The sequence below is a fragment of the Salvelinus fontinalis genome, chromosome 15, assembly GCF_029448725.1.
Source record: "Salvelinus fontinalis isolate EN_2023a chromosome 15, ASM2944872v1, whole genome shotgun sequence".
NCBI lineage: Eukaryota > Metazoa > Chordata > Actinopteri > Salmoniformes > Salmonidae > Salvelinus > Salvelinus fontinalis.
The window spans coordinates 9,438,496-9,459,425 of record NC_074679.1 but is presented as its reverse complement, the minus strand read 5'-3'; the positions used below and the strand labels follow the sequence as shown (position 1 = coordinate 9,459,425).

The following is a 20,930-nucleotide window of genomic DNA, read 5'->3' as shown; positions in this document are numbered from 1 at the left end:
AGCATTAATACGTGACACATATCAATTTGCATTTGATACCTTGGGTCGAGTGTTAGCACCAACTCACGAAACCCCCGTTTCTGGACCGTGTAAATTGGGGCCATGTCTTTGCAGATGTAAATTGTAAAGGCAGCTGTTATCTCCTTCCATCTTCGTGATTCTTTGCCATATGGTGTGCCGCGGACAAAAAGCCTCTTGCAACGTCTGAGTCGGGGTTTGTTTTGAGCACTCAACTGTACTTTTTTGGGTCTCATCCGTAGACTCTCTCCGTACGGTTTCACATGATTCTTGCGTAGATGGTAAAAGAGATTAGTGGTGTTTGAGCCTGTTTTCGGTAGCATATTTTGCAGAGAAGTTTTCTGGTCAGTGTCAGACTTTTCATACCCAAACCACGTCCATGCGACCAAAGTAGCCCTCTTTTAAGTACGAGCGCTGTGTTTCCGTGCTCTGTGTCACGTTCACTCTCCTCCGTGTTTGTTTGTGTTGCAAATTTCCTTCCACACCTGCGCAAAGCGCCGTCCAATTGACTAAAAATATTGCCGTAAAGAGTGTGATTTGCGACACAACGAAATAAACGATAGAGCATAATATTAAACAATAGACCTTTTTCTATTGTCACACGATATAAATCATCATATCGCCCAGCCCTAGGCTAGATGTAATCTAAGGGGAAATACATCAATACACATTTTAACGAAACAGGATAACCATCCACTAGAAGTGTGATAAGACATTTCCTGAATAACAATGTTATTTTGTGTTTGAAGATCAATGTATTCTTGGAGAACCAGGCCAATATCAAGCTCTTCAACAACACGGCTATACCTGCTAATGTCACTTCCTACTACATCACACAGCTATACACACTGAACCCCACGTTCAACCCTCTGCAGTGAGTATCCATTTATAGTGGCAGCTGTAGTGGTTGTGGCAGCTGTAGTGGTAGTGGCAGCTGTAGTGGTAGTGGCAGCTGTAGTGGTAGTGGCAGCTGTAGTGGTAGTGGCAGCTGTAGTGGTAGTGGCAGCTGTAGTGGTAGTGGTAGCTGTAGTGGTAGTGGTAGTAGTAGTGGTGGCCTTTCTAGGGAGTTTTTCCTAGCCACCGTGCTTCTACACCTGCATTACTTGCTGTTTGGGGTTTTAGGCTGGGTTTCTGTACAGCACTTCGAGATATTAGCTTATGTACGAAGGGCTATATAAAATAAACTTGATTTGATTAGTAGTAGTGGTAGTATAAGTAGTGGTGATAGTGGTACTTGTGGTGGTAGTGGTGGGGGAGTAGTAGTAGTATTAGTGGTAGTAAATGTGGTAGTGATAGTAATGGCGGTAGTGGTAGTAATGGTGGTAGTGGTGGTAGTAGTAGTGGTAGGAATAGTAGTAGTAGTGGTAGTATAAGTAGTGGTGATAGTGGTAGTTGTGGTGGTGGTAGTAGTAGTAGTATTAGTGGTAGTAAATGTGGTAGTGATAGTAATGGTGGTAGTAGTGCTACGATGGTCATGGTAAGGATGTTAGTAGAACTGTATAAGTAGGGATTGTAGTAATATATGTACCGTAGTGGCAGCAATAACAGAAGCTATTGTAGCAGCATGTCTCTAGTAATAGCATTATGACGATAATGGTTAGAACCCAACTGAAATGACAATGTAACAATGGTTTGTCTGGATATTTTGTTTTCCTTCAGACTGCCTGGCTTCTTCCTGTGTGAGGTCCCAAGTACGGCCTATATCTCCCTGGGCCAGACAGCCAGTATGGAAATCCTGGACCGTCTGAAGCTATTCTGCAATGGAACCAAAGACCCTCAGGTACATGATTAGAAATAGAACGGAGGACCGTCAGGTTCAAGATTAGAAATAGAACGGAGGACCGTCAGGTTCATGATTAGAAATAGAACGGAGGACCGTCAGGTTCATGATTAGAAATAGAACGGAGGACCGTCAGGTTCAAGATTAGAAATAGAACGGAGGACCGTCAGGTTCATGATTAGAAATAGAACGGAGGACCGTCAGGTTCATGATTAGAAATAGAACGGAGGACCGTCAGGTTCATGATTAGAAATAGAACGGAGGACCGTCAGGTTCATGATTAGAAATAGAACGGAGGACCGTCAGGTTCATGATTAGAAATAGAACGGAGGACCGTCAGGTTCATGATTAGAAATAGAACGGAGGACCGTCAGGTTCATGATTAGAAATAGAACGGAGGACCGTCAGGTTCAAGATTAGAAATAGAACGGAGGACCGTCAGGTTCATGATTAGAAATAGAACGGAGGACCGTCAGGTTCATGATTAGAAATAGAACGGAGGACCGTCAGGTTCAAGATTAGAAATAGAACGGAGGACCGTCAGGTTCATGATTAGAAATAGAACGGAGGACCGTCAGGTTCATGATTAGAAATAGAACGGAGGACCGTCAGGTTCATGATTAGAAATAGAACGGAGGACCGTCAGGTTCATGATTAGAAATAGAACGGAGGACCGTCAGGTTCAAGATTAGAAATAGAACGGAGGACCGTCAGGTTCATGATTAGAAATAGAACGGAGGACCGTCAGGTTCATGATTAGAAATAGAACGGAGGACCGTCAGGTTCATGATTAGAAATAGAACGGAGGACCGTCAGGTTCATGATTAGAAATAGAACGGAGGACCGTCAGGTTCATGATTAGAAATAGAACGGAGGACCGTCAGGTTCATGATTAGAAATAGAACGGAGGACCGTCAGGTTCATGATTAGAAATAGAACGGAGGACCGTCAGGTTCATGATTAGAAATAGAACGGAGGACCGTCAGGTTCATGATTAGAAATAGAACGGAGGACCGTCAGGTTCATGATTAGAAATAGAACGGAGGACCGTCAGGTTCATGATTAGAAATAGAACGGAGGACCGTCAGGTTCATGATTAGAAATAGAACGGAGGACCATCAGGTTCATGATTAGAAATAGAACAGAGGACCATCAGGTTCATGATTAGAAATAGAACGGAGGACCATCAGGTTCATGATTAGAAATAGAACAGACGACCGTCAGGTTCATGATTAGAAATAGAACAAGGAGAACATTTACATTACATTTAAGTCATTTAGCAGACGCTCTTATCCAGAGCGACTTACAAATTGGAAAGTTCATACATATTCATCCTGGTCCCCCCGTGGGGAATGAACCCACTACCCTGGCGTTGCAAGCGCCACGCTCTACCAACTGAGCCACACGGTCCCACACTTGACCAACAGACATAGTTCTGAGTTTCACATGATATGCTTAAGTCCAGTGACAATTTTAGCATGTAAATCTTGGTGGGTCAAACAAAACAAATGTGGGATGAATGCCAGAAAAGCCACAACACTAAACAATACATAAAATTGCACTATAACGGTGACAAACGGTGCCCACAAACTGGTTAGGGCCTACATAAAGCTGTCCCAACAGCAGAGTCCCAATAGCAGTCCCAACACCTTACCACTGCTCCAGTTCATTCAGCCTTATTTGCTGCCTTTAAAAAAAAACATAGCTGATATGGCTGACTTGCTTAAACAAATGTGGTTTCTATTGACAATTGAGATGTACAAACTATGGCAAAGGGAACAACAAGCGGATAAGGGGAAATCCATAATTTCGATTAAGACCTTGATGAGCGAGAGATAGCGGATGTAAACGAAAGGGGGATACCTAGTCAGTTGTACAACTGAATGCATTCAACTGAAGTCTGAATAAGATGTGTGGAGTGCTGCCTTAATCGACATGCACGTCTTCGGCGCCCGGGGTAAAGTGGGTTAAGTGCCTTGCTCGGGGGCAAAAAGACAGATTTTGACATTGTCCGCTCAGGGATTCGACCCAGCAACCTTTCGATTACTGTCCCGACGCTCTAACCACTAGGCTACCTGCCGCCACCTTGTCTTTATAACTATTTGTTCAGCAATTTTGAAATGTACAGCGACAGAATTCAGAACATGGGCCGTTTCTTACAAATAAACAGACAATGAAAGCTTTTACAATATTCAATGATTACATTTCTCTAAAACAGGTTATAGACAAACAAGCCCACACCGGCCACAAACTGTTTACAATACCACGTTGGTGTAAATAGACCTACTTATTAGGGTGAGGCACTTGGGCTACTAACAGCTTACTACACAACATACACTTAGTATTACTTTCTCAGCTACAGTATACATATCTCCCTGGCATATTACATCATTTATACAGCAGCATACAATACATTTTTGGACTCACCTTGACTTGTGATGTGCTTACTTAAACATGAAGGTGGCGCGGTGGTTTTGTAATCAAACTTTGTCATCAAAATCTGGCATTCTCTGGAGTTATGGTGGGAACTCTGCAAAAAAACACACAACCACTCGATTGAATAGCAGGCTACTGTTACTGATTGCTTTGCACTGCTTGCAGTTAGCCACTAATTCCTTCCAAACTACTCATTGTTGAATTAGCGATTTCCAACTTGTTGTGTAATCTTTATGTGCAATGACTGATGAGCACCGATATCTATAATTTATCTTCATTATTTATCTTAATATGATAAGAATTAAAAAGGATTTGCTAGTAGATTGTCGACTTGATTTACGATAATGACTGCTAGCTAAGACTTTGAAAGTTAAATTACAATCAAAGCTACTGTAAATATCACGTGATTTGTTGTCATTCTATCTGGGGCCAATGACCTTGAGCCTTCTTAGACTGGCACTTTTAATATTTATTTAACTAGGCAATTCAGTTAATAAGAAATTCTTATTTTACAATGACTACCGGGGAACAGTAGTTTAATGACAGATTTTTACTTTGTCAACTCGGGGGTTCCGATCTAGCAACCTTTCGGTTCCTGGCCCAACGGTCGAACCACTAGGCTACCTAGCACTGCGCTAGGCTGATACACCAGTATTTTGGAGCTGCCTTACTACAGAATGCAAAAGAGACCATGTTTTGTATGCGGATTTAATAACTCAATGATTTTTTGGGGGGGTTTTCTTACATTGTAAAAAAAGGCTAGCCTGTCGTAATCCTAAATTCATCAACCCTATTTAGTGGTTTACTCAGTGTGACCACCAGGTCACAGTGGATGTTGATTCAAATGGAGATGACATGGGTAATTATGGCTTAACCAAATCGTAAGCTTTGTGTTTGCATTCTGTTTTGTTTAAAGACTAAACTACTTTTTTTCCGGCAGGTATCTGCTGCACTGGTGGCTAATTTCCAAACTATCACGGGGAACACCCTAGCAACCATTGGGAACAGCAGCAGTGGCCTGACGACCACCCAGATATCCTCCATCTCTTCCTCAGTACTTGTGTCGTCCCTGGCAACACTCGGCTCTGTGAGCGGCTGGAACCTGGGCCAGGCTAGTGCAGTCATCCAGAGCATCATTACCGGAGGCTTCCAGGTGAGGGCGCCATCTTTTCTAGAATCATAGAATCATAGTCGCTTCTATAATCCTTTTGAGTAATTTCATTTCATTCTATTTTATAATTCCTTGATCTGGTGTTTAGTTGGGATCAAAGTCTGTTTGATAAGATAACATATATATTTGTTAATGAACTTGGATAATCATACTTGGTTGAGCCTGATCAGAGTAATACTATTTGATTGACAGATCGACACTGCCTCCTCGTTGATGTCGTTGGGCACACTCATTGGGGGCATTCCGTCAGCGGCGATAGCGAGCATCCCAGCCACTGAGCTGTTGACAGCATCCCAGAGCTCTGTGTTTGTCACCAACATGCTGGCTGCCCCACAGATTATACAGGAAACCTATGTCAACAAGGTACCAGGTGTATCTGACAATGTTGTATTGGCTACAGTTATTTTTATTTTTTTTACAGTTTGTAGGTCACACTGAAATATGAAGAAGTATGCACATTGTCAAAATACTATATTTGCCCTAAATTCTACAACATGTTGTTTGTTCTAACAAAATGGTTGTCTTTCCATTGTCATTCCTTATTAGATTATCACCATCAACCAAAGCCCCAACGCGTTGGTTGTGAACGTACCTGATGCCATGGCCACACTGATCCCCAGGGCTCTCCTGACCTTCTCTCAGGAACCTGTTGACGTACAGGTTATTAACAGAAAGACATGGAAGCAAGAGCAGGTTAGTGTCTTGTCATCATTTATGAACAGGCCTTCCTTATAAGCACAAGATGTTGAAAAGCCGTTGAAAAAAGAGGTAGGAAACAACATATTTACATTGTCTTCTGCTCACCGGGTTTATTCATTCCTAGCAGGTTTCACGTGAACAATTTATGCATTTGGCGTGTATAGATATAACTGTCATTACGAAGACTCTTTCCTTGTCTTTGTGTTGTAGGCTGTTTTATTCTTCGGGAACGTAGCAAGCAACGCAAGCATCGACTCGGAGGAGTAAGTTATGAATTAGTTAACATGACATATAAACAAACCCAGATCAACTGTCTTATTGTGTCTTTCTGTCCTTCTACTTCCTGTCATGTTATCTCTCTCTTCTTAGTCTCTCTCCCCTTAGTATCTGTCCTCTTACAGTCTCTTTTCCTCTTAGTCTCTGTCCTCTTATAGTCTCTCTCCTCTTACAAACAGGTTTTCTCCTCTTAGTCTCTCTTCTCTTACAGTCTCTCTCCTCTACAGTCTCTTTTCATCTTGGTCTCTGTCCTCTTACAGTCTCTCTCCTCTTACAGTCTCTTTTCCTCTTGGTCTCTGTCCTCTTACAATCTCTCTCCTCTACAGTCTCTCTCCTCTACAGTCTCTCTCCTCTTAGGCTCTGTCCTCATATAGTCTCTTTTCCTCTTAGTCTCTGTTCTCTTGCAGTCTCTGTCCTTTTACAGTCTCTCTCCTCTACAGTCTATCTCCTCTTAGGCTCTGTCCTCTTACAGTCTCTTTTCCTCTTAGTCTCTGTCCTCTTATAGTCTCTCTCCTCTTACAAACAGGTTCTCTCCTCTTAGTCTCTCTCCTCTTACAGTCTCCTTTCCTCTTAGTCTCTGTCCTCTTACAATCTCTCTTCTCTTAGTCTCTGTCCTCTTATAGTCTCTCTCCTCTTACAAACAGGTTCTCTCCTCTTAGTCTCTCTCCTCTTACAGTCTCCTTTCCTCTTAGTCTCTCTCCTCTTACAGTCTCTCTCCTCTTAGGCTCTGTCCTCGTATAGTCTCTTTTCCTCTTAGTCTCTGTTCTTTTACAGTCTCTCTCCTCTTACAGTCTCTCTCCTCTTAGTCTCTCTCCTCTACAGTCTCTCTCCTCTTACAGTCTCTCTCCTCTACAGTCTCTCTCCTCTACAGTCTCTCTCCTCTACAGTCTCTCTCCTCTACAGTCTCTCTCCTCTACAGTCTCTCTCCTCTACAGTCTCTCTCCTCTACAGTCTCTCTCCTCTACAGTCTCTCTCCTCTACAGTCTCTCTCCTCTTAGTCTCTCTCCTCTTAGTCTCTCTCCTCTTCGTCTCTCTCCTCTTAGTCTCTGTCCTCGTACAGTCTCTCTCCTCTTACAAACAGTCTCTCTCCTCTACAGTCTCTCTCCTCTACAGTCTCTCTCCTCTACAGTCTCTCTCCTCTTAGTCTCTCTCCTCTTAGTCTCTCTCCTCTTCGTCTCTCTCCTCTTAGTCTCTGTCCTCGTACAGTCTCTCTCCTCTTACAAACAGTCTCTCTCCTCTACAGTCTCTCTCCTCTACAGTCTCTCTCCTCTTACAAACAGGCTTTGTCCTCTTACAGTCTCTCTCCTCTTACAAACAGGCGCTCTCTTTTTACAGGTTATGCCCTCTTACAGGCACTCTCATCTTACAGACCCTGTCCTCTTATTCTCTCTCCTCTTACAGTCTCTCTCCTCTTACAGTCTCTCTCCTCTTACAAACAGTCTCTCTCCTCTTACAGTCTCTCTCCTCTTAGGCTCTGTCCTCTTACAGTCTCTGTCCTCTTACAGTCTCGCTCCTCTACAGTCTCGCTCCTCTACAGTCTCGCTCCTCTACAGTCTCGCTCCTCTACAGTCTCGCTCCTCTACAGTCTCTCTCCTCTTACAAACAGGCTCTCTCCTCTTACAAACAGGCTCTCTCCTCTTACAAACAGGCTCTCTCCATCCGTGTTGCAAGGGTTCACATGTACATCAGCACAGTCCATGACAGTCAAAACGGTGCACAGACTGGTTCATGCCTGCAGACCGAGGATCACTAGGGAGAAAGTGGTGCTGAAAGAAACACAGGTCTGTGAGACATGAAGATGTCAGAGTTATGATGACGATGATAGCTCATACATCTCACACATGATGACCTCTTATCTTTTTTCCACAGTTGACCTGCATGTACAATTTACTGAAAGACGACCTCGACCAGAATTTTACAGACTATCCCTCAGACATGCTACTATATTACAAGTAAGTCTAATCGTGATAATTATGTTATCGTGTTAATTATCTAATCATGGTTGTTATTTAAACCTGTTCATTATCTATCCTGTTAAAGCTGCAATGTGTAACCTTTTGGGAAACGCAAACGAATTCACATAGAAATGTCTGTTATAGATCTGTCATTCTCGTTGAACGCAAGTCTTAAGATGCTGTCGATATGTTCTATGTGTGCTATTTCTACGCTCCCGTTCTTAAATGTCGTTTTTTGCGTCTTTTACTTTCAGTTTTGTACACCAGTTGAAAATACAATATTTTTGGGGTAATTGAAAAGATATTTCACAGCGGTTTAGATGATACAATAATTCTCTACACTATATTTACATTTTAGTCGTTTAGCAGACACTCTTATCCAGAGTTATTTACAGTAGTGAGTGCATACAGTTTCATACTTTTTCTCATACTGGTCGAACAGTATGAACCCACAACCCTGGCTTTGCAAGTGCCGTGCTCTATCAAGTGATACACACTGGACAATACATGCTTGTGTTGTCACATAAACTGAAATTAGGAAATCTATTCTAATTTTAGCAACCAGGAAATGGCGGAGCAATTTCTGAGTAGTGCATCATTAATTATCTAATCCTGTTCATGATTTAATCCTGTTCATAATCTAATCCTGTTCATGATCTAATCCTGTTCATGATTTAATCCTGTTCATAATCTAATCCTGTTCATGATTTAATCCTGTTCATAATCTAATCCTGTTCATGATCTAATCCTGTTCATGATTTAATCCTGTTCATAATCTAATCCTGTTCATGATCTAATCCTGTTCATGATCTAATCCTGTTCATGATTTAATCCTGTTCATGATCTAATCCTGTTCATGATCTAATCCTGTTCATGATCTAATCCTGTTCATGATCTAATCCTGTTCATGATCTAATCCTGTTCATGATTTAATCCTGTTCATGATCTAATCCTGTTCATGATCTAATCCTGTTCATGATCTAATCCTGTTAAGGATTTTAACAGTCAATACTATACAATAATCCAGACAATACTATAAAGAAAGTATTTCCTGGTAGTTCAGAAAGCATTTTAGTTCAGAAAAAAACTACCAGGAAATATAATCGGATTTTATAATCCTGTTGATGTTTCATATGAGTGATGTGTGGGTCAATGGGTTTAGGGAATATTTCCTTAGCTAATTTGTATTAATCTGTAATAATTGTTCATTTCATTCCAGCTATGCAAAGGTTGAAAAAAGCAATTGCAGGTCCTACTTCAACGCGGCAGGTTCTGCAGACTTCTCTGTCCTCTCCAGCGTGCTGAACAAGGATGACATGCTGCTGGACAATGCAAAACGCTGCTTGGTGAGTGGCTGCAGAGTTGTGTCCTCCATCTATAGATACACTATATATACAAAAGTATGTGGACACCCCTTCAAATTAGTGGATTCAGCTATTTCAGCCACAACGGTTGCTAACTGGAGTATACAATCGAGCACACAGCCATGCAATCTCCACAGACAAACATTGGCAGTAGAATGGCCCGTACTGAAGAGCTCAGTGTCTTTCAACGTGGCACCGTCATAGGATGCCACCTTTTCAACAAGTCAGTTTGTCAAATTTCTGCCCTGCTAGAGCTTCCCTGGTCAACTGTAAGTGCTGTTATTATGAAGTGGAAACATCTAGGAGCAACAACGGCTCAGCTGCAAAGTGGTAGGCTACACAAGCTCACAAAACAGTGCTGTCATTAGTTGCAACACTCACTACCGAGTTCAAACTGCCTCTGGAACCAACGTCAGCACAACAACTGTTCGTCAGGAGCTTCATGAAATGGGTTTCCATGGCCAAGCAGCCGCACACAAGCCTAAGATCACCTAAGATCGCAATGCCAAGCGTTGGCTGCAGTGGTGTAAAGCTTGCCGTCATTGGAGTGGAGCAGTGGAAACATGTTCTCTGAAGTGATGAATCACGCTTCACCATCTGGCAGTCCGACGGACAAATCTGGGTTTGGTGTATGCCAGGAGAACGCTACCTGCCCCAATGCATAGTGCCAATTGTAAAGTTTGGTGGAGGTATAATGGTCTAGGGCTGTTTTTCATGGCCTCTTAGTTTCAGTGAAGGGAAATCGTAACGCCACAACATACAATGGCATTCTAGATTATTCTGTGCTTCCAACTTTGTGGCAACAGTTTGGGGAAGGCCCTTTCCTGTTTCAGCATGACAATGCCCCCGTGCACAAAGCAAGGTCCATACAGAAATGGTTTGTCAAGATCGGTGTGGAAGAACTTGACTGGCCTTCACAGAGCCCTGACCTCAACCACGCCGACTGCGAGCCAGGCCCAATCGCCCAACATCAGAGCCCGACCTCACTAATGCTCGTGTGCCCGCAGCAATGTTCCAACATCTAGTGGAAAGCCTTCCCAGAAGAGTGGAGGCTATTATAGCAGCACAGGGGGGACCAACTCCATATTAATGCCAATGATTTTGGAATGAGATGTTTGACGAGCAGGTGTCCACATACTTTTGTAGTGTATCTCCTGTGACCTTTTTAAGAAGTGCAGTGGCGCAGGAAAAGTGACTCCTAACAGTACATACCCAGACCCCTCAGCTATGTTAGATAACAGTCCACAGCTTTAATAAAACAATGATGGAATGTTGGAATGCAGTAATCGGTAAACATGTTTCCTCATTAGCATCTTAGTGTTTCTACGTTACCATAGTAGCATGAGTCAGAAAAGTCTGGTTTTCTTAAACAAACACTATCATACCAAGACCAGAACTATCACTCCTTCAGTTCACTTTTTTGCTAAGGAATGTTGGAAAATGTATGGTTTCCCTAGCCAAAGCTATAGCCATTTACAATTACAGAATGTTAGAAAAGTTGGGAGGTCAACAACGTTTTATAGAAACATATGATTCAAATGAATCACCTCTAATTAATTTTAATTTACACATCACGTTGTTGTGTAATTTCTAGGGAATTAGTGAAGTGAGTCTTAGCAAAGACCACGTGGAGGTGCTGGGAAACATGGTGTGCACTATGGACGGCTCCTACATCCAAAACTCTGACCCCTTCATTCTGGAGAAACTGAAGAACTGCAAGGACTTCACCGAAGCTCAAGTCACTGCCATGGAAACGCTCCTACTTTCAGGGACAACACAGTATGGGTATGTGAATGAGAACTTTTGTGAACAAAGTTTGTTTTGATTTTAATTAAATCACAGAAGTTGTACATGCAATTTACAATATGAACTTTGGTTTTCAGAAAAACGACTACATGGAATCAACAAACTTTGGAAGACCTTGAAACCCTGCCACTGTATCTGACCCAAAACTTCTGGAGCCTGTTCACAACAGTACGTTTATGCTTTACCGTTTTTTTGGTGTTTACACCTTTAAAATATCTTTGTTAAAAGGGTGCAAATTATTGATCTGGATAAAATGTTTGGTTTGGTATTCACAGGAGGTGAAAGGGAAGTTCCTCAAGTCCTTTATGCCCCAGCTGAGGAAGCAGGAAACAGAGAAGATGAAGCTGAAGACATTGTTCAAGCAGATCAACTCAGTCAGCAGATCCAAGCGAGGAGCAGGTAAACCCACTATGCGAAATCATCTTGGAGAAACAGCTTAGAGAATGATACATTTGCCAATGAGATTTTCATGGGTATCATATTTGCATACCGGTCTGGTGTGTAGGTGGGTGTACGTATGTGTAACTTCTCTTTCTCACCATTGGTTGCTTTTCAAAAGGATGCATCACAGGCAACATCACCGAGTCAGTCATCGCAGACACCTCGTTCCCCTTTGGCTATGACATGACCCAGTTTGACCTCTGTCTGGACACCAGCGTTCTGAAAGACAATCTGGCCGCTGTCACTAAACAAGTTGACGATAACAACTTCCAGAAGATCGTTTTAGTCAAACTAAACCAGGTAATGATGACATCAAAATGGCCGTCTGACTTTTGTTTCTTTGACTCCCAGAATGGAATGGAAATTGATTGTATTCATAACAGGGTAGTGACAGTGCATAGATATGAGAAGGGAGAGGTACGAGAATGTCATTACTCTCCGAAGACCAGTCCGGTTTATTGAATCATTAGATCAAATGAGTGGAGGACCATAATCATAATAAATTGTGTTCCACAGGCTTATCCATCTGGAATTGTTGACGAGCAGCTTAAGGTGCTGGGCTCTGTGTCGCGTGTGGCCACTCTGGATGACATCACAAAGTGGAGCATCACCAAAATCGACACACTGTCAGCACTGATGGTCTTTGGTGATGGTCCATGGGAAACAGCGAAGGTATATTAAGGAAAGAGACATTTGTACTTTGTACTTTTTTTTGTATGTAGCTTTTCTCTAATACAGGTCTCTTTCTGTTGATGCATTCAGAGTAAGGCAATCATCACAACATACTTGAACACGTCAGGTAACTCCTTGGGGAGCTCTGAGTTAAATGCCATTGGTGCTAATCTGTGTTCTCTGGACGTGAGCGTACTGAAGACCATCACGCCAAGCAGTCTGAAGTGAGTATATCTGACCTGCTCAGCAAAAAACTGCTAATGAATTATTTCACAGTTCTGTTTACCAACTCATAGATAACAATGAGACAATATGTCAGCTAAACTGTAGTCCTGGGTAACAATGAGACAATATGTCAGCTAAACTGTAGTCCTGGGTAACAATGAGACAATATGTCAGCTAAACTGTAGTCCTGGGTAACAATGAGACAATATGTCAGTTATACGGTAGTCCTGGGTAACAATGAGACAATATGTCAGCTAAACTGTAGTCCTGGGTAACAATGAGACAATATGTCAGCTAAACTGTAGTCCTGGGTAACAATGAGACAATATGTCAGCTAAACTGTAGTCCTGGGTAACAATGAGACAATATGTCAGCTAAACTGTAGTCCTGGGTAACAATGAGACAATATGTCAGCTAAACTGTAGTCCTGGGTAACAATGAGACAATATGTCAGTTAAACTGTAGTCCTGGGTAACAATGAGACAATATGTCAGCTAAACTGTAGTCCTGGGTAACAATGAGACAATATGTCAGCTAAACTGTAGTCCTGGGTAACAATGAGACAATATGTCAGCTAAACTGTAGTCCTGGGTAACAATGAGACAATATGTCAGTTAAACTGTAGTCCTGGGTAACAATGAGACAATATGTCAGCTAAACTGTAGTCCTGGTTAACAATAACAGTTTTTTGCATTCCTCATTTATCTTCTAAGAAATGCCAATTCCCTGGATGTGACCTCTTGCTCCACTGAACAGAAGAGGGCTGTATACAACATCAGCAAGAGTTCTTTTAGCTCACAGCGTATCTCTAATCCAACATATTACCAACTCATCAGCCCCTACCTAGGTAAACACACACACACACACACACCAGATATGAGTCTTTGCTTTTTTTTCACTTACTTTTGGTGCGCTTGATTTAGCTTGCCTGGGGGGGACGTGTGGGCAGGGTTTGTTCTGTTGGGACTATTCCAATGGTTCCATTGCACTGGAAAACTAAATGGGTAAAGCTAATGGAGTGTGACAATCTGAGGTACTCTATTCAGTACTTGCTGAAAGTGTGCAATCCCCTTTTTTGTCAGGTGGTGCTCCCATTGAAGACATAAGGAGCCTTGCAGCTCAGAATGTGAACATGGACATAACCACATTCAAAGGTCTTGAGAGCACTGTAATTCCTGTAAGTATGAGATAGCTCTGGACCTGCTCTACCTGTGGCTACAATGTACATACAGGAAACCTGTTTCATCTGTTCTTTATTTATTTAACTCAGAGTCTGACCGTGAGCGAGGTGAAAGGACTTCTGGGTGCTAACGTGGATGATCTGAAGACATTTGAGAATGACACGGTTGTCCATGCGTGGTTAATCGCGCAGCCTCAATCTGATCTGGACATGTTGCGGCTGGGTCTGACTGGAGGTAAAGAAGCTTCCACTGTGGTGGTCCCCCTCAACACCACCAACACCACCACCACGCCAGCACACAACGCTGTCACAGCCAAGCCAGTACCAGTCACCACAACTCAGAGTAAGGAAACGTGGACCTCCCACACAACAACTCTTTACATTACATATAGCCATTAATCCTGATGAACCCTTAAGGGGCAATCTGCAGTTGCTATATTTATTTATATACTCCTAAATGAATGATATATATCCATTGATTCTTGAAGATTATCAATTAGAAATGCCACATGAGCTGAGTTCAACTGTCACACTCCATGAGAACCTAAAATAAGCTTGTTTTGCTCCAATATTTGTAAATATTGTAAATGTAAACAAACACTGTATAGCCTCATAACATGGTTAAAACAATAAGTTTGATATCATGGATGGTCAGTCCTTGCGTCCATAGCTCTGTCTATGAATTTGAAAGTGGTTACATTGCTTCATGGCCCATCCCAGAACAGAGGCGGGGTGTCTTGTTGTTATTGTTTCAACTAAGGATTGCCCCTTTAAAGACTACTGATAGAATTATCTTCTAACAAGTCCACTATACGTTCTTGTCACTGCTAATACTTTTCTGTTAGAACATATAAAAAGGTGAGAGTGAAAGTAGACATTAACATTAACTGATTAATGTATTAACGTGTTACAGGGTATTTACATAGCGTAATTACAAACCATAATTACATAGCATAAATTACATAGGATAATTACAAATGATAATTATATAGGATAAGTTACATAGGATAATTCCATTGCTGGGAACTGTATGTTAAAGTGTCTGAAAATGATTTGACCTCTCAGATGGTGTAGGTGATGGAGGAGCACATCTTGGGAAAGACCTGGGAGCCCTCTCTCTCTGTCTGGCACTGGTCACCGTCATCCTGCAGATGATGTGAGACGAGATGATGAGACCAGAGTGTGGACCAAGCATCTTCTAAAATGAACAGCAACAACCTGTTTTTATTTTTGAATTGTTGAATCGTCTTGTACTTATAACCAAGTTTACAAATATTTTATTTAGCCAATCACGTTTTAATCATTTATTGTTTTTGTCATTCTTGTTTAGCATCACTCTTGTATGTAATTATCACAAGTATATGTCTATATATGAGTTCTTATTGGAACATTCCGTAAGATTGCACATTTACATGTTTACATATTTAAATTATCTGTCAAGGAATGTAAAATTCATGAAGTATGTATACCTGTCCTTGTACTTAACCCACAAATATGACCTATGTAAAGTTAGGGCTCTATTCAATCAGTATCGCTGCCCAATAGAAATATAAAGGTAGATTCCGATTGAGCTAAAATATGCCGTGTTTACCGCGAATGCAGTCTCTGCTAACGTGGGAACATTGACTTTAAATTTGAATCACGCTGTATTGCTGAACTTTCCGTGATACGTATTAAATAGAGCCCTTTATTCATATTTTTCTTCAAATTAATAAAATGCAAATATACCATCGGTGCTCAGCTCACATTACTGGATAGTAAAGTGTTGAAACATAATACAATACATTCCTGTATAGCACACGTCACTGTTACGCAGTATGTTCTGCTCGCAGTACTTCAGGTAAGCCACATGGTGACAGTGTAGTATATTCTGAATAGTTCTGAAAAGTGAACAGAGGTACTATTGAAGAAGAAGAAGATGAATAGAAGAATGAAGGAATAGCCCCAGTGGTGTAAAGTACTTTAGGTAAAAATACTTTAAACTACTACTTAAGTATACTTTTGGGGAATCTGTACTTTACTATTTATATTTTTGACAACTTTTGCTTTTACTGTAATACATTCCTAATGGAAATATTGTACTTTTTACTCCATTTATTTTCCCTAACAACCAAAAGTACTAGATACATTTTGAATGCTTAGCAGGACAGGAAAATAGCCAAATTCACACACTTATCAAGAGATTACGTGGTCATCACCACTGCCTCTGTTCTGGCAGACTCACTAAACACACATGCATCTTTTGTAAATAATGTCTGAGTGTTAGAGTGTGACCCTGGCTATCTGAAAAAAATGGTACCATCTGCTTTGCTTAATATAAGGAATTTTAAATGATTTAAACTTTTACTTTCGATACTTAAGTATATTTTAGCAATTACTTTTACTTTTGATAATTAAGTATATTTCAAATCAAATACTTTTACTCAAGTAGTAGTTTACTGACTGACTTTCACTTTTACTTCAGTAACTTTCCCTTAACGTATCTATATTTTTACTCAAGTATGACAATTAGGTACTTTTTTCCACCACTGGAATAGAACATGTGCTTTGTATGCTGGATGGAAGACTGATGTCAACTTCTGACCCTCATAGAAAAACACTAGGTTCAATCTGATTCTTGATGGATAGAAGTTCTCTCTACTACGTGAGCTGTATCATACTGTATTCTGTTATGTGAACAAATGACAGCACCTGATTTGTTCTGCACTTAAAACCTCTTGGGCACGTGAAACGGTAGCGTCCCACCTCTTCAACAGCCAGTGAAACTGCTGGGCGCCAAATTCAAATACAGAAATACTCATTGTAAAAATTCCGAAAACAAAACATATTTTACATAGGTTTAAAGATGAACTTCTTGTGAATCCAACCACGGTGTTGGATTCACAAGAAGCATTTAGACCAGCATTTAGAAAATGCTTTACGGCGAAAGCATACCTTACGATTATTTGAGAACTTAGCCCAGCAGTAGAAGAGTTACAAAAGTTAGAAATAGAGTGTCACGCCCTGGCCTTAGTATTCTTTGTTTTCTTTATTATTTTAGTTAGGTCAGGGTGTGACATGGGTAATTTATGTGGGTTTTGTAGTGTCCAGGGTGGTTGTAAGGTTTAGGGGGTTTATTTAGAGTAGTTCGGTTTATGTTTAGTATAGTTGTCTAGCTGTGTCTATGTTGTGTGTAGTTGTCTAGGAAAGTCTATGGTTGCCTGAATGGGTTCCCAATTAGAGAGCTGGTTTCTGTTGTCTCTGATTGGGAGCCATATTTAGGGTAGCCATAGGCTTTAGTTTGTTGTGGGGAATTGTCTATGGTGAACGTTTGTAGCCTGTGTATGTGCACTACGTTTATAGCTTCACGGTCGTTTGTTGTTTTGATAGTTTGTAAGTGTTTTTGTTTCGTTTTGCCTTCTTCTTAAATAAAAGAAGATGGCTTATTTTCCTCATGCTGCGTATTGGTCCACCGATCCTTCTCTCCGTCCGAGGAAGAGGAGGACGACAGCCATGACAGAATTCCCCACCAACATCGGATCAAGCAGCGTGTGCAACAACAACAGGACCCACCTACACTGGACTATTGGAATTGGGAGGAAATTCTGGACCGTGAAATACCAGGAGAATATAACCGCCCCAAAGCTGAGCTGGAGGCAGCGAAGGCAGAGAGGCGGAGATATGAGGAGGCAGCAAGGAGACGTGGCTGGAAGCCTGAAAAGCCTGTGAGTACTACCCAAAAATTTCTTGGGGGGGGCTAAGAGGTAGTGGGCCAAGGGCAGGTAGGAGACCTGCGCCCACTTCCCAGGCTAACCGTGGAGAGCGGGAGTACGGGCAGACGCCGTGTTACGCAGTAGAGCGCATGGTGTCTCCTGTAAGGGTGCATAGCCCAGTGCGGGTTATTCCACCTCCCCGCACTGGTAGAGCTAGATTGGGCATTGAGCCAAATGTCATGAAGCCGGCCCTACATATCTGGCCACCAGTACGTCTCCTTGGGCCGGCTTACATGGCACCAGCCTTACGCATGGTGTCCCCGGTTCGCCTACATAGACCGGTGCGGGTTATTCCACCTCCCCGCACTGGTCGGGCGAAGGGGAGCATTCAACCAGGTAAGGTTGGGCAGGCTCTGTGCTCAAGGGAGCCAGTAGGCCTGCACGGTCCGGTATTTCCGGCGCCACCTCCCCGCCCCAGCCTAGTACCACCAGTGCCTACACCACGCACCAGGCTTCCAGTGCGTTTTCAGAGCCCTGTTCCTCCTCCACGCACTCTCCCTATGGTGCGTGTCTCCAGCCCAGTGCCTCCAGTTCCGGCACCACGCACTAAGCCACCTGTGCGTCTCCTGAGTCCTGTACACACTGTTATTTCTCCCCGCACTCGTCCTGAGGTGCGTGCCATCAGTCCGGTACCACGCACCAGGCATATAGTGCGCCTTGAGAACTCAGTGTGCCCTGTTGTTGTTCCCCGCACTAGCCTGAAGGTGCGTGTCCTTAGCCCGGTACCTCCAGTTCCGGCACCACGCACCAGGTCTACAGTGCGTCTCAGCCGGCCAGAGTCTGCCGTCTGCCCAACGGTGACTGAACTGCCCGTCTGTATTGAGCCTTCAAAGCCGCCCGTCTGCCATGAGCCTACAGAGCCTTCCGCCAGACAGGATCAGTCTGAGCCATCCGTCTCCTCAGCGCCATCTGAGCCATCTGTCTCCCCAGCGTCGTCTGAGCCATCCGTCTCCCCAGCGCCGTCTGAGCCATCCGTCTCCCCAGCGCCGTCTGAGCCATCCGTCTCCCCAGCGCCGTCTGAGCCATCCGTCTGCCCAGTGCCGTCTGAGCCATCCGTCTGTCCCGAGCCATTAGAGCCGCCCGTCTGTCCCGAGCCGTCAGAGCCGATAGTCAGTCAGGAGCCGCTAGAGCCATTCGTCAGTCAGGATCTGCCAGAGCCGCCAACCAGACAGGATCTGCCAGAGCCGCCAACCAGACAGGATCTGCCAGAGCCGCCAACCAGACAGGATCTGCCAGAGCCACCAACCAGACAGGATCTGCCAGAGCCGCCAACCAGACATGATCTGCCAGAGCCGCCAACCAGACAGGATCTGCCAGAGCCGCCAACCAGACAGGATCTGCCAGAGCCGCCAACCAGACAGGATCTGCCAGAGCCGTCAGTGAGCCATGAGCGTCCAGAGCCGTCAGTCAGCCATGAGCGTCCAGAGCCGTCAGCCAGCCATGAGCGTCCAGAGCCGTCAGCCAATCATGAGCTGTCCCTCAGCCCAGAGCGGCTATTTATCCAGAACTGCCCCTCAGTCCAGAGCTGTCTCTCTGTCCGGAGCTGCCTTTCAGTCCGGAGTTGCCCCTCTATCCTGAGCTACCTCTCTATCCTGAGCTACCTCTCTATCCTGAGCTATCCCTCTGTCCTGAGCTATTCCTCTATCCCGGTGCTGCCCCTTGTGTCGATGTTACCCAAAAGATTAAGTGGGGGTAATATGAGGGTGGTCATTTGTAGGGGGAGATATAAGCTGGGATTGACTATGGTGGGGTGGGGACCTCGCCCTGAGCCTGAGCCACCACCGTGGTCAGATGCCCACCCAGACCCTCCCCTAGACTTTGTGCTGGTGCGCCCGGAGTTCGCACCTTAAGGGGGGGGCTATGTCACGCCCTGCCCTTAGTATTCTTTGTTTTCTTTATTATTTTAATTAGGTCAGGGTGTGACATGGGTAATTTATGTGGGTTTTGTAGTGTCCAGGGTGGTTGTAAGGTTTAGGGGGTTTATTTAGAGTAGTTGGGTTTATGTTTAGTATAGTTGTCTAGCTGTGTCTATGTTGTGTGTAGTTGTCTAGGAAAGTCTATGGTTGCCTGAATGGGTTCCCAATTAGAGACAGCTGGTTTCTGTTGTCTCTGATTGGGAGCCATATTTAGGGTAGCCATAGGCTTTAGTTTGTTGTGGGGAATTGTCTATGGGGAACGTTTGTAGCCTGTGTATGTGCACTACGTTTATAGCTTCACGGTCGTTTGTTGTTTTGATAGTTTGTAAGTGTTTTTGTTTCGTTTTGCCTTCTTCATAAATAAAAGCCGATGGCTTATTTTCCACATGCTGCGTTTTGATCCGTCTCTCCTCCACACGATCGTGACATAGAGATAAAATGAATCCCTTACCTTTGATGATCTTCATATGGTTGGACTCAGCAGACATTAATTTACTCAATAAATGTTCCTTTTGTTCGATAAAGTCTCTTTATATCCAAAAACTGCTTTTTCTTCAGTAATCCACAGGCTCAAACGCAGTCAAAACAGGAAGACAAAAAAATCAAAATTGTATCCGTAAAGTTCGTAGAAACATGTCAAACGATGTTTATATTCAATCCTCAGGTTGTTTTTAGCCTAAATTATCGATAATATTTAAACCAGACAATAACGTCGTGAATTTTAAAGGTAAACAAGAAAGGCACTCTCTCGGTCTCGTGCATGAAAAAGCTCTGTGACACTTTAGGGTCCACTCATTCCGACTGCTCTTACTTCATAATTTTTCAGATTACAAGCCTGAAACAATTTCTTAAGACTGTTGACATCTAGTGGAAGGCATAGAAACTGCCATTTGAGTCCTAAGTCAAGGGATACTGTAATGGCATTGAATAGAAAACTACAAACCCCCCCCCAAAAAAGACTTCCTGAATGGATTTTTCTCAGGTTTTTGCCTGCCAAATCAGTTCTGTTATACTCACAGACACTATTTTAACAGTTTTGGAAACTTTAGAGTGTTTTCTATCCAAATATACCAGTTATATGCATATCATATCTTCTGGGCCCGAGAATCAGGCAGTTTAATATGGGCATGCATTTCATCCAAAATTCTGAATGCTGCCCCCTACCCTAGTGAAGTTAAACCAAGAAGCAAGAAAGTAAACAAAAACATGAATAAATCCCCACATGGATACGGTATATAG

At 43.0% G+C, this 20,930-nt stretch overlaps 1 protein-coding gene across 1 annotated transcript in view; it reads left to right on the top strand.

Moving 5' to 3' along the window:
- Positions 1 to 15,704, top strand: part of mslna (mesothelin a) — a 37,660-nt gene extending 21,956 nt beyond the window's left edge. Inside the window, exons 31-49 of the mRNA XM_055862387.1 lie at positions 768 to 892; positions 1,678 to 1,798; positions 5,175 to 5,387; positions 5,598 to 5,768; positions 5,952 to 6,098; positions 6,315 to 6,367; positions 8,029 to 8,161; positions 8,250 to 8,332; positions 9,555 to 9,681; positions 11,294 to 11,484; positions 11,583 to 11,673; positions 11,781 to 11,904; positions 12,065 to 12,246; positions 12,463 to 12,618; positions 12,709 to 12,842; positions 13,557 to 13,690; positions 13,926 to 14,020; positions 14,114 to 14,366; positions 15,089 to 15,704. Coding sequence (XP_055718362.1) covers positions 768 to 892; positions 1,678 to 1,798; positions 5,175 to 5,387; positions 5,598 to 5,768; positions 5,952 to 6,098; positions 6,315 to 6,367; positions 8,029 to 8,161; positions 8,250 to 8,332; positions 9,555 to 9,681; positions 11,294 to 11,484; positions 11,583 to 11,673; positions 11,781 to 11,904; positions 12,065 to 12,246; positions 12,463 to 12,618; positions 12,709 to 12,842; positions 13,557 to 13,690; positions 13,926 to 14,020; positions 14,114 to 14,366; positions 15,089 to 15,183 — 2,628 coding nt within the window. The 3' untranslated portion in view covers positions 15,184 to 15,704. The remainder of the gene's footprint in view (positions 1 to 767; positions 893 to 1,677; positions 1,799 to 5,174; positions 5,388 to 5,597; positions 5,769 to 5,951; positions 6,099 to 6,314; positions 6,368 to 8,028; positions 8,162 to 8,249; positions 8,333 to 9,554; positions 9,682 to 11,293; positions 11,485 to 11,582; positions 11,674 to 11,780; positions 11,905 to 12,064; positions 12,247 to 12,462; positions 12,619 to 12,708; positions 12,843 to 13,556; positions 13,691 to 13,925; positions 14,021 to 14,113; positions 14,367 to 15,088) is intronic.
- The last annotated feature ends 5,226 nt before the right edge of the window (positions 15,705 to 20,930 follow it).